General features: G+C 36.4%; 1 protein-coding gene across 7 annotated transcripts in view; it reads left to right on the top strand.

The window, feature by feature from the left end:
* Positions 1–17961, top strand: part of ALS2 (alsin Rho guanine nucleotide exchange factor ALS2) — a 75014-nt gene that overhangs the window by 52067 nt on the left and 4986 nt on the right. For 5 of the 7 annotated variants that reach the window (XM_064586925.1, XM_045868206.3, XM_045868202.3 and 2 more), the window contains 12 exons: positions 261–463; positions 582–647; positions 1721–1819; positions 2590–2754; positions 3850–3961; positions 4173–4250; positions 8175–8308; positions 9199–9366; positions 13341–13458; positions 14228–14385; positions 16441–16563; positions 17264–17440. In XM_064586925.1, coding sequence (XP_064442995.1) covers positions 261–463; positions 582–647; positions 1721–1819; positions 2590–2754; positions 3850–3961; positions 4173–4250; positions 8175–8308; positions 9199–9366; positions 13341–13458; positions 14228–14385; positions 16441–16563; positions 17264–17440 — 1601 coding nt within the window. Of the gene's footprint in view, positions 1–260; positions 464–581; positions 648–1720; positions 1820–2589; positions 2755–3849; positions 3962–4172; positions 4251–8174; positions 8309–9198; positions 9367–11937; positions 12234–13340; positions 13459–14227; positions 14386–16440; positions 16564–17263; positions 17441–17961 lie in introns of those variants that run through there. The other 2 variants (XM_045868205.3, XR_008505581.2) reach the window with 2 other exon arrangements.

The raw sequence follows: 17961 nt of genomic DNA, 5'->3' as shown, positions 1-17961 counted from the left end.
CTAATGATCCATAATTATGTCTGGTAAGTCTTTGTTAAACCAAGGCTATAGGTTTTGTTTGTTTGTTTGTTTGTTTGTTTTTAATGTGACTTAATTTGAAACATACAGCAGTGAATTCCAAGAGCCAGTCAGCATTACTCAATAAGAAAAACATTAGGAGACAGAAAAATTATTCACAGCAAGGAAAGCTATCAGGATTTAAAGCAGTGCTTGATGAGTTGTTGCCTTAAGCTTATTGACATTTACTTTTTTGTTCCTAGACTAAGTGGCTACGGGCTATAAGCCAAGCTGTGGATCAGGCTTTGAGGGGGACATCTGACCTTCCACCTTATGGAAGTGGCAGCAGTATTCAGAGGCAGGAACCACCCATTTCACGCAGTGCCAAGTACACTTTCTATAAGGATCCTCGCCTGAAGGATGCAGCCTATGATGGACGCTGGCTTTCAGGGAAGCCTCATGGCAGGTGAAAATGTTTAAGATTTATGCATGAGGTGAAGATGATAGTCTGGTTCAATACTGAAAAAGTATCAGTTATCTGAAACATTCATTGATCTGTATTATTTTTTGCTTATGCATTTCAGAGGGGTTTTGAAGTGGCCAGATGGAAAGATGTATTCTGGCATGTTCAGGAATGGCTTGGAAGATGGGTAAGAAGATTGTGTAAAACTAAGAGTAAATTCAGCTTCAGCCACTGATGACATTATTATGTATTGAGAGTTATTTTCAAAACAAATAGATATTTGTTTTGTTTTTTAGAAATGCATGCAGTGTACTAGGGCTTACAGTGCAGGTGTGTGATCATAAGAGGGCTGGGAATATGGGATGCAGCCTTGATTTACCTGGAGTGAATCACTTACCTTGATAGCCTTGTGACCTCAAATGACACAGCCCTTCTGTATGTTAAAATGGGACTGTTTTCTGTCCATTTCTCAGTGGTGAAGGCTGAAAACGTGGGGTAATACTGATGGTGAACTGTTGAGATAGTAGTGCCCTTTTACACAAAGAACGTAGACAAATTTTCCTTTCAGTAGTTTTACTTTTTTTTTTTCCTTTCAGTAGTTTTAAGTCATCTTTAATTTCAGTGATGTGCTAAAGGAGAAATTTTCTAGATGATATATTATCTAATGGTACTCAAGTGACAGTATTTTTGTATAAGCTTGTCATATTTTCTAACACTGTGAAAATATTTACATGATAAACTTATGGCAGTGAAGTATTTTATATCATGTTAGAGAAGTAATTTATTTTACTATATGAAAAAGATTATTATACAGATGGGGTAGGTGATTTTTGTGTGTGTGATATAAATTTTTATAATGTCTTTTAATCTCCTTTTAATGGAATTTTACAATGAAAGGAGTCTTTAGATAATCTCATTTGCCCCGCCATACGTGGGTGAGGGAGCTGGGTACCTGCACTTACGCAAGGTGATGTGGCTAATTCGTAGCAGAGAGGCTTAGGACATAGGTTTTCTGTTTTTCACTGGAGTTGGAGTGAAACACGTAATCTCTGTCTAGTGGGATTGAGGCCCCACTCCTCTAAGACTTGCCTGATAGCCTAGGTAATAGATACATTTTAAACCAAAACCCCATTTACTCCTTTCGCCCCATAGGTAATTCTTTTTCCTGTTCTCCTTGTTAAAATGTTTATAAGTGCATCTATAGAAAAGGTGAATATGTCCTAAATGCATCTTCTGATGTTTTTTATTCTCCTTGGGTAGATATGGAGAGTACAGAATTCCAAACAAAGCATTGAACAAAGAAGACCATTATGTGGGCCATTGGAAAGAAGGAAAAATGTGTGGTCAAGGAGTCTATAGGTAATAACATTGGACGGGTTGTTGGGCTGGTGTTGCTTTTTCAAAGAATCATGTAGACTTAAATGTTTATGTAGCCAAAATTTCCAAGGAGTAAGTATATTTTATTCTTTTTATGACTGAAACTGTTTAAAAAGTCTTCTTTTAAAGGTAACTTTGTATCACCAGATGAAAATATTAGGTTGTTACTTAGTTTTCAACAAAACTGTACAAACCTTTGAAACCATAACTTTCTCGAAGAATCTGTTAAATGTCTTTCTTATAAATTTATATCTTATGTTTATAAAACAACTCTAATATGGACAGAACCTATCATTCTTTCAGAGATTACTCATTATTTCATTTTCCCATAAGTGATTAATACACATTTTTCCCCGTGTTAACACACAATACCATCCATGATGTCTTTAATTTCTAAGCTTCATTCATTCAAATATGAAAAATTATGATTGGTGAAAAATAATCATATAAATATTATAGCTACCAGTAGGACATGAGTATAATTTTGAATTTCCTAAACTTTGTAAAAATGAGCATCAGAGGGCGCCTGGGTGGCTCAGTCGGTTGGGCGGCTGCCTTCAGCCCAGGTCATGATCCCGGGGTCCTGGCACTCTGCTCCGTGGGAGGCCTGCTGCTCCCTCTCCCACTCCCCCTGCTTGTGTTCCTTCTCTGGCTGTGTCTCTCTGTCAAATAAATTAATGAAATCTTTAAAAAAAAAAAATGAGCGTCAGAATTCAATGTTTGTGATCTTCATCCATTCTTTGTAACTACAGTTATGCCTCTGGTGAAGTGTTTGAAGGCTGTTTTCAAGATAACATGCGTCATGGTCATGGTCTCCTGAGAAGTGGAAAATTGACTTCCTCTTCTCCCAGCATGTTCATTGGCCAATGGGTAATGGATAAGAAAGCAGGATATGGTGTCTTTGATGATATCACTAGGTACAGTATTCTGCTTCTAATCTCAAAGTTGAGTGTGAGAGGATAAGGTTCCTATACTTCTCCAGTAAAAGCGATGCTTTTATGAAGGCTGAGCATCTTAATTGGACAGTAGTGAGACATTTTTTAATAAGACACAGTTGTCAGGCATCATTTTATCCATTTGCTTATGAACCAAATAATAGGTTACTTCTTTACAAGATCAGGACCTTTCAGAATTAACCTTGGTACCATTTTCCTTAAAGCTCCACATGTACAAAGCTTTTAGTGTTAACTATTATAAAAAGTAAAACCTTTAAAACAATCTGTAGATAATAGGAGTAAAAGGTCAGAGGGAACCAATGGAAATTCCCTTTTGGGCTCATAGGATGGCATCTAAACACCTTTCTGCTTAGGTCTTTCTTTAGGTCAAGGACTTGTTACCATGCCAGCAACCGGGGAATCAAGCTTAAATTCAATTAACTAAACCTTGGGGAGGAATGTATTTCTTTTGCCTCCATATTTGATTTAGCCTGATTCGCTTTTGGACTTAATATATACTTTTTTCCCCTTCATGTTATTTTTATAATGTGGGATTTTAAAATTTAGATCTTATTACTAAACTCCATGATTATTTAACAAGCAGTTTATACTGACTTTTTTTTTTTAGTGGAGATTATAAGATTACTCTGAGTTTGAGTTTGTGAAGAATGAGACTTTTTATATGATAAACCTCATTTCTTTTTTTAAAGTTAGTAAGTTTTGGAGTAGGAAAAAAGTGCATAAGTTTGAGTCTACATATTACATTTTGAATGAAATTATTTAGAGTTGAATTCTTGACATTCCTTTTTTCAATTATCAAGGACATACATGGAATATATGCAGATCTATGTCAGGTAGACTATATTATTTAAATTTCTGAGAGAACGTTACTCTGAGTAGGATGTCTTTTGTTACCACATTGTCCCATGTTTGAAGAGACACAGAGTTAACCACTTTAACCAGAAAAATGGAACAAATACTAACATAGGGGTGATGCTTGGAATCTTCCATGTTATAATTGTTTTTTTCCATCTCATCATCAGTTTTTCATTTCATTTCTTTTCTATTTCCATATAGGGGGGAAAAGTATATGGGAATGTGGCAAGATGACGTATGTCAAGGGAATGGTGTGGTAGTTACCCAGTTTGGATTATACTATGAAGGCAACTTTCACCTTAATAAAATGATGGTGAGTAGAATATTTTGCATATAGTTACTATTGACTTTTTTAAACTCCCATGTCCTTAACTTTTAAATCATCATTTTATTAATGTTCTACCTTCTTAGTACTATTTTTCTTGTCTTTTAAGATTATGTAAGGCTTTGGGGTTATGGCTCTATGAACTCAAAGTTACTTTGCATTTTATCTGTTGTGATTTTTGTTTTGTTTCTTCACATAGGGAAATGGGGTTTTACTTTCCGAAGATGATACTATATATGAGGGAGAATTTTCAGATGACTGGACTCTTAGTGGAAAGGTGGGAAACTTTCTTCTTCCTCTAATACAATCTTCTACTAATTTTTTCTTGACCTTTAAAAAAAGCTACCTTACCATAAAATTCACCTGTTTTAAGAGTACATTTCAATGACTTTTAGTAAATATAGAGTTGTACGTCCATCACCACAATCCAATTTTAGATTCTTTCACATCATCCAGAAAGATTTCTGTCACCATCTACTGCTCATCTGCAGTCACTCCCTGTTTCTATCACCAGTCCCAGACAACCTCTAGTGGACTTTATAACTCTGTAGATTTGCCTTCTCAGGTCCGTCCTTATAAATGGAATCAGATAATATGTGGGCTCTTCTCTGTGGCTTCCTACACTTAGAATAATGTTCTTGAGATTTTCCCATATTGTGGCCTGTATCATTCCTTTTTTTTTTTTTTTTTTTTGCTGAATAAAATTCTAAAACCACATTTTGTTTATCCCTTCACCAGTTGATGGGCATGGGATTATTTCTCACTTCAGACTATTATGAATAATACTACAATAAATATTTGAATACAACTTCTTGTGTGAACATATGTTTTCATTTCTCTTGGGGAAGAATTTAGGAATGCAATTGCTGGGTTGTATGGTAAATTGATATTTAACATATCAAGAAACTGCCAACTGTTTGCCAGAGTGGCTGCATCATTTTACATTCTCATCATCAATGTATGAGGAATCTAATTTCTCTACATCTTTGCCAGTATTTTTTATTTTCTGTTTTTTTTCTTCTTGCAATTTTAGTAGGTGTGAAATGATATTTCATGGTTTTAATTTACATTTTCCTAGTGACTAATGATGTAGAGCATATTTTCATGTTCTCATTAGTGATTCCTATATCTTCTTTGGTGAAACACCTCTTCAAATATTTTGACATTTTAAGAATTTGCTTGTTTTTATAGTCTTATTGAACTGTAAGCATTCTTTATATATTCTGGATGTAAGTCCCGTATCAGATATAGGATTCACAAATATTTTCTTGCAGTCTGTGGCTTCTCTTTTTATTTTCTTATTAGTGCCTTTTGAAGCACAAAACTTTTTAATGAAGTCCAGTATATCAGAAACATTCTTATGAATCAGGCTTTGGATGTCATATCTAAAAAATTTTTGCATAACTCAGGGTTATTAAGAGTTTCTTCTCGGGGTGCCTGAGTGGCTTAGTTGGGTAGGTGTCCAGCTCTTCGTTTTGGCTCAGGTCACAATCCTCAGAGTCATGGGATCAAGCCCTGTGTTGGGCTCCACATGCTCAGCACGGAGTCTACTCGAGATTCTCTCTCCCTCTCCCTCCCTTCTGCCCCTCCCCCTGCTTGCATGCAAAAAAGAAAAGGTTTTCTTCTAAAAGTTTTATAGTTTTAGCTCTTATATTTAGGTCTATAACTCATTTTGAGGTACTTTTGTGTATGGTGTGGGTTAGATATCTAAATTGATCTTTTTTGCATGTGGGTATCTAGTTGCCTCAGCAGCTTTTCCCATTGAATTTTCTTGACAACTTCTCTGAAATTAATTCACTGTAAAATGTGTGGGGTTTTTTTTTGGACTCTTGAATTTTATTCCAGTGATCTACTTGTCTCTCATTGTGCCAGTACCACATTGTCTTGATTACTATAGATTTCTAGTAAGTTAGGAAATCAGGAAGTATAAGTCTTCCAGCTTTGTTATTTTAAAAATGTTTTGGCTATTCTGGATCTTTAGCCTTTCCATATAAATTTTAGGACTGGTTTGTTAATATTTGCAATAAAGCCTACTGGGATTTTGATAGGGATTGTGTTGAATCTATAGATCAATATGGAAGAATTGCCATTTTTAATAATACTGAATCTTCCAGTCCATGAACATGGAACATCTCTCCATTTATTTAGATGTTCTTTAATTTCTGTCACCAACATTTTGTAGTTTTCAGTGTGTATCTTTTGCATTGGTTTGGTTAAATTTGTTCCTGAGTATTCTTTTTTAATGCTGTTGTACAGAGAATTTTTTTAATTTTATTTTTGGATTGTTCATTGCTATTATATAAAAATACAATTGATTTATGTGTTTTGTTCTTGTATCCTGAAACCTTGCTGAACTCGTTTATTCTACTAGGGGTTTGGTGTGAAGTGTGTGTGTATTTCTTAGGAATTCTTTTATACAGGATCATGTTGCCTTCAAATAAAGACAGTTTTACTTTTTCCTTTGCAATATGGAGGGCTTTTTTTTTTTTTTTTCCTGATTACACTGGCTGTATTCTCCAGTAAAATGTTGAATTAGAAGTGGTAAGAGTGGATGTCCTTGCCTTGTTCCCTATTTTAGGGGAACAGCATTAAATCTTTCACCATCAAGTATAATCTTAGCTAAAGGTATTTCATAGATTAATCAGATTGAGATAGTTCTCTTCCTAGTTTGTTGAGTTTTTGTCATGAATACATCTTGGATTTTGTCAAAGAGCTTTTTCTGTGTCTATTGAGATGATCATATGGTGTTTGTCCTTTGTTAATATGGTGTATTATAGTCATTGCTTTTCTGGGATAAATCATAGTTGGTGTATAATACTTTTATATTTTGCTGGGTTTAATGCTAATATTTTGTTGAAGATTTTTATATCAATATTTATGAGAGATAATGGTCTATAGTTTTTTCTCATGATGTCTTTGTCTGTCTTTGGTAAAACTGGCCCCATAGAATGAATTCGGAAATGTTCCCTCCTCTTCTGTTTTCTGAAAGAGTTTGTGAAGTCTTGGTATTATTTCTCCTTCAAATGTTTTGGAGACTTCACCAGTGAAATCATCTGGGCCTGAGCATTATTTTGTGAGAATATTTTTAGTTTTTAATTCAATTTCCTTCTATTCAGATTTTCCATTTCTTCTTGAGTCAGTTTGGTAATTTGGTTCTTTCTAGGAATTTTTCTGTTGTATCAAAGTTAACAGTTTTGTTGGCATAAAGTTGTTCTCTGAGTATTCCCTTGACCTTTTAAATTTCTGTAAGATTGCTGTAATACTCCATTTCATTCTTGATTTTGTAATTTTGTCTTTTTTTTTAATTAACCTAGTTGAATGGCAATTTTGTGTATCTTTTCAAAGAAGCAAATTTTGGTGTCATTGATTTTTCTTTTTTAAAATCTCATTGTTCTAATGTTTATCATCTTCTTCCTTCTTGTTTTGGATTTATTTATTTTTGTTGTTTTAAAGATTTTATTTATTTATTTGAGAGAGAGAGTGAGAGGGAGAGAGTGCACAAGCGGGGGGTGAGGGGAGAGGCAGAGGGTGAGGGAGAAGCAGACTCCCTGCTGAGCAAGGAGCCCAGTGCAGGATTCGATCCCAGGACCCTGGGATCATGACCTGAGCTGAAGGCAGATGCTTAACCAACTGAGCCACCGAGGCACCCAAGGTGGAATTGTAGATTACTGATTTGAGATGATAACCTTTGTTAATATGGTGTATTATAGTCATTGCTTTTCTGGGATAAATCATAGTTGGTGTATAATACTTTTATTTTTGGATTGTTCATTGCTATTATATAAAAATACAATTGATTTATGTGTTTTGTCCTTGTATCCTGAAACCTTGCTGAACTCGTTACTCCAAGGTGGAATTTTAGATTACTGATTTGAGGGCTTTCTTATTTTCTAAATAGACATTTATAGCTATAAATTTGTCTCTGGGCACCAGATTGGATAAATTTGGAAGGTTTTGTGTTCATTTCATTCAGCTCAAAATATTTTATCTGTTTTTTCAGTAGTTTTTTTTCTTTTACCCTTGGATTATTTTCATACAATCTTTTTGCACATGCATGTACACATACTCTTTTTTTTTTTTTTAGAGAATTGGGGACTGATAGAGTTAAAAAGGGAAAACATTAACCATTTGGTGCTTTTTTTCTTTTGATTTTTAAATTGGAAATACTTCTATATTTGACATTTTCTTTAACTTTACCTAGGGAACACTGACTATGCCAAATGGAGATTACATAGAAGGCTATTTTAGTGGAGAATGGGGATCTGGGATAAAAATCACTGGAACCTACTTCAAGCCTAGTCTGTATGAGAGTGATAAAGACAGACCCAAAGTTTTGTGAGTAACTGGTGTTAATTGTGGATTCATTATTAAGTGTTTTGAGTTGCCTTGCTTTTATCAAAGATGGTTAATATTTTAATTACAGAACAAAATTTTTTTTAATGCAGAACAAATTTTTGAAGTCATTTTTTAGCCAAGTGTAACTTCCTTGTATTGCCAGTTGCTGCTATTATACATAAACTGTAGTCTTGGTTTAGATTATAGCCTCATAGCTTTAGAATAAAAGTCTGTGTGTGGGATTAATTTTACTGTTAATGGTGCAGATACCCAAATTGATTGAAAGAGAGCATTCTTAAATGGAATCCCTACACAACTTGATTTTGAAAAGTAAAAGCCAAGCCTATATATAGCATATATATACTCTACATATGTGGAAAAGAAAACAAAATCTGTATCTCTAAGTGTATTATGTTCTTCCTCCGTGTTTTTGGCACATATCTATTTTCCTTTATTGATTCCAGCATTAGCTTTGTTTTTGTATTTTGGTAGCTTCTCCGATTCTTCTGATGGATGCTTGATATATTTTTAGAACCCAGTATTATATAATGCATTTTACAATTCTCATTATGAGATGTACAAAGCACAGGAAGTCCTTGTTTTAACAGAAATCAATTTTACAAAATCAATTATGTAGAAATGTAGAAAGCGAAGGAGTCATTCCTGATGTGCTTCATACTTAACCAGTTATACACTTTAGTATCTGATAAACATTAAGTAGCTAAAAATCATTTCTTTAAAATTTTCATTCAGTGTTTATAAAATAGAACCACTGCCAGTCTAGGCAGTTTTGTTACGGAAGCATTCCCAGTTGTATATTAGAAAGTTTCTTTCTTCAGGAATTTTGCACAAAAGAAGTGATTAATAAAAGTTTGATGTGACTTTATTAGCAGGAAGCTGGGAAACCTGGCAGTGTCAGCTGATGAAAAGTGGAAAGCAGTATTTGATGAGTGTTGGCGTCAGCTGGGCTGTGAGAACCCAGGCCAAGGGGAAGTCTGGAAAGCATGGGACAATATTGCTGTGGCCCTGACCACCAATCGGCGCCAGCACAGAGACAGGTGAGTGAGTGCCTGCCCAGCATAGGGCAGAGTGTTATAGGAAGTTGAAACTTAAGAAGTAGTCAAGGCTTGACATATTTAACTTAAAAATATAATTTAAAAGTCAATGATGTACTTCTGTTTCTGGGTAATATGGATAAAATACACCTCCCTTTATCTTCTGCTGAACTCAACTATAAAACCCAGGCAGAATACATGGTCAGCTGTTCTGCAAAGAAAATATCAGCCAGAGTATTGAGGAGGAACACCTGAATTCAAAGTACCATCGAACCAGTTAGGAGTTGTTTTTGTTTTAGTTATGAGTTTTTTAACTTCAACATCCCTCAGCCTGAACTCAGTGTAACCTGAAACCTTGACGTAAGCACTATGGTATATAGGCAGAGCTTCAGAAATAACCCTCTGCTTCTGGCTCAAGATGCAAATGAGAGACTCTTAAAGCTCAGATAGAGTGGAGGAGATACACTGTGTTCTTTTTCCTTCACTTTCTTGGGCTCCAGCCTCCAGGTGCTTCTGTGGCAGGGGTGACAATGGCATTTGCTAGAGCAGCTGGGAACAGGAAAAACTCTTGGGGAGTAGAAAGTTCTTCCTCTGCTGGTGGATCCTCAGGTCCAGTAGTCATGGCCAAATCCCATTGATTTTTTTGGCCTCTATCTCCATCCTTTCAACTCTTGGCCCTAGATGTGGCATGTTCACAGAAGTGGGCAGTTTCTGGCCTGAGGATCTAATAGGGGACCCAGAAAATGCAGGGGAAGTAACAGAGAGAAAAGCTCCAGAAAGCAACCCTGGAAGGTTGTTTATGAATTCCTGGGCTCACCCTAGACCTGCACTTGTGTGGATCTGGTCCTAATTTTAGCATACCAAACACTTTGAGAACTGAGCTGATAGGTAGACTTCCACCCAGGTCCCAGACTGAGCACTGAGTGGTATGCTCACAGACAGACCTAAATCGGATTGCCAAGGCTTTGAGAAGTGAACTGACATTGAAACCACTGCCCATAGAAGGCTGTAACAAAAATATCAGCTGTTTCAGAGGTTTCTAAGATCAGCTACATGTTCAATGATCTACTAGAGGGACTCACAAGACTCAGAGTCATCCAGGTAAGAGTTACTGCAGCGACACAGTGAGGATCTATAACTGGATCATAAGAGAAAGGCAGAGTCTGGAGGAATCCATGTGCAAGCTTCCCATGCTCTCTCCCTTCTGTGAGGGGTCTCACAGAGCACACTGTCGCCCCCCAGCACTAAAATGCAGCCACACATGTACAATCTTCCTGCCCAGGGAAGCCCATTAGGGACTGAGTGCTTGTGGTTTTTATTGGGGGTTGGTCACATAAACACTCTGTACTTAGCAACTATCAGAATTCCATAGTCCCAGAAGGAAAGCAGATATTCACCATAAATCACATTGTTAGCCTAGTTGCGGACAGCAAAATTACCCTTATTAGTTAGGGAATATTTCATATCAGTATAGGGGACTTTTAGGAAGCAAATCCTTCTAAAGATAATAGTTTCAAGCCTACTATGTTTATTATGCCTATCAAAAATTTTTTAAATTTTATTTAAATTTAATTAACATATAGTGTATCATTAGTTTCAGAGGTAGAGTTCAGAGATTCAACAGTTGCACATAACACCTAGTGCTCATTACATCACATGCCTTCCTTAATGCCCATCACCCAGTTACCCCATCCCCCCTCACCTTCCCTCTAGCAACCCTCAGTTTGTTCCCTATAGTTAAGAGTCTCTTATGGTTTGTCTCCCTCTCTGATTTCATCTTATTCTATTTTTCCCTCCCTTCCCCTAGCCTGTCAATATTCTTCATAGGATATAAACAAGACCCAAAGTGTCGTAACAATACTCAAAAATGTCCAGAATATAAACTAAAATTACTTGGTAATCAAAGAACCACCACCTCATTTTGGAAAGACAATCAATACATACCAGAGACTTCCCAACATAAATTTTGCAATAATGACAAGAACTTTAAAGGAGCTATTACAAAAATGCCCAAAGGAGCAATCACTTGAAATAACTTGAAATAACTATTAAACACACTTGAAATAACTATTACAACTGGAAGTACCAGGGGCGCCTGGGTGGCTCAGTTGTTAAGCATCTGCCTTCAGCTCAGGTCATGATCCCGGGGTCCTGGGATCAAGCCCCACATCAGGCTCCCTGCTCAGCAGGAAGCCTGCTTCTCCCTTTCCCACACCCTCTGCTTGTATTTCCTTTCTCACTGTCTCTCTCTCTGTCAAATAAATAAATAATATCTTTTAAAAAAATAAAAATAAAAAATAAATAAAATAAAATTGGAAGTATCAGCAAAGAAAAAGAAGATATAAAGAAGAAACAAATAAAAATTTTAGAATTAAGAAATCTAGTAACCAAAATAAGATCACTGGGTGAACTCAGTAGCAGAATAGAGATGACAGCAGAAGAGTCAGTGAACTTGAGAATAGATTAATAGAAATTATCCAAACTGAACAACAGAGAGAAAATACATGGGGGAAGAAAAAAGGAACAGAGCTCTAAGGACCTGAGAGTCTAATATTTGTGTCCTTGGAATCCCAGAAGGAGAGGAGAAAAGTTATGGGGATGAAAAAAATATTTGAAGAAATAATGGTTGAAAACTTCCCAAATATGGTGAAAGACAAAAGTGCTGATTCAAGAAGCTAAGCAAACTGCATCCTGAAAAAAAAGATACCCGTGAACAGACACTTCATAATCAAATTGAAAGACAAAATCGGGAAAGCAGCTAGAGAAAAAAGAGGCATCACCTAGAGGGGAACTGCCATTTCGTGCTTGCATAGTTGTCATCAGCATCCTCTGGAGACCAAAAGGAAGTGGCACCACAATTTTGAAGTACTGTAAGAAAAATTACAGATGTACCTCTTCCTTTTTTTCTTTTTCTTATTTTCTCCCTTGTTCTCCTTTTCTTCTGCTTCACCCCTGCCCCCCTCTACTTTCTGCATATTTCCTTATTCTTTAACTGGGCCAGTAACTCTCACAAGCATTGCCTGGCATTTGGACCCAAAGAACTTGACAATCCCTGCTGTATAGAAAGAAGTTTGGTTTTTTCCTTCCCCCTATATTTGGGATAAACAGGAATGGATTATAGTGTTTCATTCATGAAGTTCATGATTTTTACCTTATAATCTTTCTATTAGTAGAAGAAATGGAAACTCCTAGGATTGATTAAAGCTGTGGACTTCCCCTTGCGTGTGATGCAGATGGTCAGCCTTCACTGTTAGAGCCTGTCAGTTTAAACATTGAGACTTTGGTCCTCTAGTTGACCTTTGGTCCTCTAATTGTTGGGTGTTTCCAAGGAATGAGAGTGAATGAACTTTTATATAATAAAACATGTTGCAACTGCAGAGGGCTTGTTTATCTAAAATAGTATAATAATAATGATTGTGTACCATTTCTAATTGGTTATAATCTAGTAATAGAATACCATTACCAAAAATGTCTGTTGATTACTAAGTATGTCTTTTATCATGGCCTCTTCATCCAAAGCTTCTCTTTAGCCATTATGTGCTTACCTCACCACCAGATATAGCGTCCTCATTATCTCCTTACTTGAGCTCATTTCCCTTCTTCCTCTGCCCTTTCATGTTTTCATTTTTCTTCACCGCTTCCTCTCTCTCTTATTCCATTTTTCTCTTGTCACTAACAAGTCTGTCACCAGTTTTCTCTTCAGGCTAACATTATAGTATCTCCTAATACCATTGTTGATATTGAAGCAAAATTTTCATTAATTGTAGTTGGTATGAAGTAACATTAAATGACATTGGAGTGACTGTTAGAAAAATCTAATAGCTAGCAAGTCGGTTACCAATTATGAGCTCATTTGGGCCAAACACTGTCCTGGGTACTCCATTTCATCCTTATTTGGTGACAGTGTTTCATGTGCACATTACCATTACCTTGCTTTCTTGATATGAAATACATAATGGGCTTTCGTCTTTTTACAGTCCAGAGACATTAAGTCGTTCGCAGACTCAGACACTAGAGAGTTTGGAATTCATTCCTCAGCATGTTGGTGCCTTCTCTGTGGAGAAATATGATGATATCAAGAAATATTTAATAAAGGTAGAGTCAAAATTACAGTGGTCTTGTGAATTAATGACACAACCACTACAATGTATCATTGTGCTCACAGTTTATTGGTACCCTAATCCTATCTTTGCTTTCTAGGTATTTCTTTTGCTAATTCTGACTACTAAAAGCACATTTCCACATGAATATTGCCCTATCATGTTGGTAGAACTTTTTTAAGTTTTGTAAAGTGCTCAAGGGAGTTCTTGAGAACAAGGGTCAAAGTTTAAAATGGCTTTTTGTTAGTAACATTAGCAGACTAGAGATTGTATAAATAAAGCGTGCTGCCCTCACCCCATGGTTATGCTCTTTGCTTCCTTCTCAAACCCTGTAAGATTAGCTAGTTTAAAGTATGACATGCATTGATAATGGGGTTGCAGGAAACAGTATTAAGAGAAATCAAGGGAACTGGAGAATGATTGTATTAAAGCATGATCAACTGTCATTATTTAGTTTGCTCAAAGGTAACCTCTCCTATTTTTTTGGTGAAGTTTATAGCTTAATTATATTTAGCAGTATATCCAAAGCTATTTTCCCAAGATGCTAAAAGGATTCTTTGATAACATTAGGAACTCCTACTCCATATAATTTGGGTAGACTCAACACTTTCAGAAAAGTTTAAGTATTTGAATTTTCTGATCCAAAAGTTGACTCCTGCCAGTTTGAAAATTGTTTATCGTTTATGAAATTGTTTTATTATTTATTGGTTGATTTTTTCTGCTGTTAGTCATTGACTGATTTCAGTGATCCTCTTCCTGTTCAGGCCTGTGACACTCCTCTGCACCCCCTGGGCAGGCTTGTGGAGACACTGGTTGCAGTTTATAGAATGACATATGTGGGCGTGGGAGCCAATCGCCGGTTATTGCAGGAGGCTGTGAAGGAGATTAAGTCTTATCTTAAGCGAATTTTCCAGCTGGTGAGGTAAGAGGTCTTTCTCATTGAAGTCTACAAGCTGTGGAATACTACTTTATACTAATGCTTGGGTGTCTTTATCCTGAGTGTAGAGATTACAACTTTGTGAAGAATCATCAAGGTTCCTCTTCCTTGATGAAATTACTCATCAAGAAAATGATCTTTGTGCCACAGATTCTTAAACAGATTAAATAACAAAAAACATGTTTTTACTTCATGCAAGAAACACAGCAAAGGAAACCATCAACAAAACAAAAAGGCAACCTACTGAGTGGGAGAAGGTATTGGCAAATGATGTATCTGATAATGATTTGGTTAATATCCAAAATATAAAAAGAACTTATATATTCAACACTAAAAAAACACTAATAATCTGATTTAAAATGGACAGAGGACCAGAATAGACAATTTCGCAAAGAAGAGATAGAGACGACCGCCAGACACCTGAAAGAAAGCTTAACATCACTAATCATCAGGAACTGTGTGTATTCTCATAGACTTCCATTCTAGTGGGACAGACTAAATAAAATATATAGTGTGTCAGGTGATGGTAAATGTGACAAAGAATGGGGCCTGGAGGTAAGAGGGTGCTATTTTAAACAGAAGGTCCAGGAGGCCTGACTAATGAGGTAATATCTGAGCAGAGACTTTAAAAGAGGTGAGAAAGCAAGCAAGTAGAACATCTTTGGAAAGAGAGTTTTAGGTAGGAAATTTGGAATTTGTAAAATTCAAGATCTTTTACTGGCGTTAAACCAACAAGTAAATACTATAATGAGGTCATTATATAAAAATTTATGAATTTTTTCATAAAGTGATTTTTCCTTATAAGCTTCAGAATTGATAGATGCATTTGGAAATGTCTTCAGTTTTGAGGGGACAGTGTAATCCACTAAAAGACCACTGGCTGGGACTGTTTCAGCTCTGACATTAGTTAGATGAGTATAATGAAGATAAGTTTTCTGACTTTTTTTTAGTTTTCCCGGCTATAAAATTAGGGGCAGAGGCAGGGGCAAGGTATAAGTCTACAAAAATAGAGAAGATTGCAAACTCCCTTTAAAGAGTCAAGGTTTATGTCTAAAAATAAAGAGGACAATGAACTTGTTTATAGTAGAGCTCACTATTTGCATATAAGAGGTCAGAGATAAAATCTAGAGCAAATTCAAAACCTAAGGGGAAAATCCTCAATTTAGCTTGATCAATTGGAAAAATTTTTTAGCAACTTGAATTTTTGTTTTAAAGATTTTATTTATGGGGCGCCTGGGTGGCTCAGTTGGTTAGGCGACTGCCTTCGGCTCAGGTCATGATCCTGGAGTCCCGGGATCAAGTCCCGCATCGGGCTCCCTGCTCGGCAGGGAGTCTGCTTCTCCCTCTGACCCTCCTCTCTCTCATGCTCTCTCTCTGTCTCTCTCAATAAAATAAAATAAAAAATCTTTAAAAGATTTTATTTATTAGAGAGAGCAGGGAGAGTGGCAGCAGGGGAGGAAGAGGGACAAGCCGACTCCGCACTTGGAGTGGAGCCCAAGGTGGGGGCTCCATCTCACGACCCTGAGATCATGCCTGGAGCCTAAACCAAGAGTCAGCTGCTTAACCAACTGAGCCACCCAGGTGCCCCAGCAACTTGAATTAAAAAAAAAAAATTTTTTTTAATTTTACTTTAATTAGATTTTCATTTTTTCTTAATGTTGAATATTTAGGTGGTTTCCAATTAATATTTGTTTTTGCTGTGAGAATAATGGTCTCTGCTTGAAGAGTCAATACAAATTGACCTCAGATGAGATATGTCAGTAAGAAAAACATGTAGATAAGAATTTTTCACTCTTTAATAACCAGACAGGAAAAAAAAAAGCACATGAAGATTATTTAGCTACACCCTTAATTTTATCCTGTAATTACAAAGCATCAGTTAAGAATCCTAGGGAACTAAAATATTTAGTTGATATAAAGTTTCATCTCATAGGTCCTTAAATAGATGAAATAAGAGAAATGCATAGAAATGTATCTTTACTCTTTTTAACCATTCTAGAGGTATAAAATTGTATAATTGTATTTTCTGTTATTCCTTAGATTCTTATTTCCTGAGCTTCCTGAAGAGGGCAGCACAATTCCTCTCTCTGCTCCTCTCCCAACGGAAAGGAAATCCTTTTGTACTGGGAAGTCAGATTCCAGATCCGAATCGCCAGAGCCAGGGTACGTGGCGTTGGGTAGAGATAGTGAAGAAAGAGGGTGGGTGGTCCTATCTAAAGAATCCCTATCTAGAGAATCCCAAATTCTCTAGATCTCAGTTTCCCTATTTTTAAGACAATGTGATTGGACTGGGTGATCTCTGAGGTCCCTTTTAAAAGGTTGTATTAAGTTGGATTAGCCAAACCCCATGGAAGTGCGGTCTCAAATGACTGGGTGCAGAGGCTGCTGAGCGAAGTAACATCATGCTGATCTAGAATAACCACAGAGAATCATTTTCAAAATGGAAACCAATTGGGTTTTCAGTTAGATTTTGAGTTAATGAAAAGTATTCACAGTTGGTCCAAGATAAAACTCTGGGGCCATAGGTAAGTTCCTCATGTTAGCTCCAAATATAAAAGTAGAATAATGTTGTAACTGTTTCTTTACCTTTTTTTTTTTGTAAGAGAGAGAGAAAGAATGTAGGGGGGGCGGGGAGGGAGAGAATCTTAAGCTGACTCCCAGCTGAGCACAGAGCCTGACTCGGGGCTGAATTTCACCACCCTGAGATCTTGACCTGAGCCAAAATCGAGTCAGACCCTTAACCGACTGAGCCACCCAGGTGCCCCTGTTATAACTGTTTCTTTATTCAGAACGTCCCATCTTTACTTTCAGCTCTAGATTCTGTATGCAATTTTAATATGATTGCTTCTCCAATATTTTGTAGTTATGTGGTAACAAGTTCTGGGTTACTGCTTCCTGTACTGCTACCTCGGCTCTACCCGCCACTGTTCATGCTCTATGCCCTGGATAATGATCGCGAGGAAGACATTTACTGGGAATGTGTTCTACGACTGAATAAGCAGCCAGATATTGCTCTCCTGGGCTTCCTTGGGGTACAGAGGTAAGTACAGTAGTTAGGAGTAGAATCAAATGGTTTTAATTTAAAATGCTAACAGCATTATCAGGAATTTGGTACTTTAATATCTAATGGAATATATGATTTGCAGTTTATTTACTTATTTGCATATTTGTTATTCAGCAAAATAGTGATATTTAATCTTTATTTTTGAGAATTTTTGGAGTGGAGTGTAAAACTTGGTTATTCTTCTGAATGTCTTCTGAATGTGTGTTTTATTTTGTGTGTGTGTGTGTGTGTGTGTGTATACATTTTAGCTACCTTTTCATATTTTGCCGTCCTTAAAACAAAATACATATGTTTACAGTTTCAGAAAAAATTAATTACATTTAGTCTTTGACATTCTTCCTTTCCTTCTTTTTCTTTCCTCCCCATCTCCAGTTTCTAATTTAAAAGTTTTAGAAGTGCTCTTTGTTGTGGAGTATTGTTTCTTGTTACTCCAAGGGAACACATTATCCTTTCTTCTAGTGCTGTGATAAAGCTGGTCACCCCAATATCCGGTAATT

This window comes from Mirounga angustirostris, unplaced genomic scaffold (assembly GCF_029215605.1).
Source record: "Mirounga angustirostris isolate CCGP_5_RB_7025 unplaced genomic scaffold, mMirAng1.0.hap1 SCAF_3, whole genome shotgun sequence".
In the NCBI taxonomy this organism is placed as follows: Eukaryota; Metazoa; Chordata; class Mammalia; order Carnivora; family Phocidae; genus Mirounga; species Mirounga angustirostris.
Note: the sequence above shows the minus strand (reverse complement) of the source record. Positions and strands in the feature narration are given on the sequence as shown.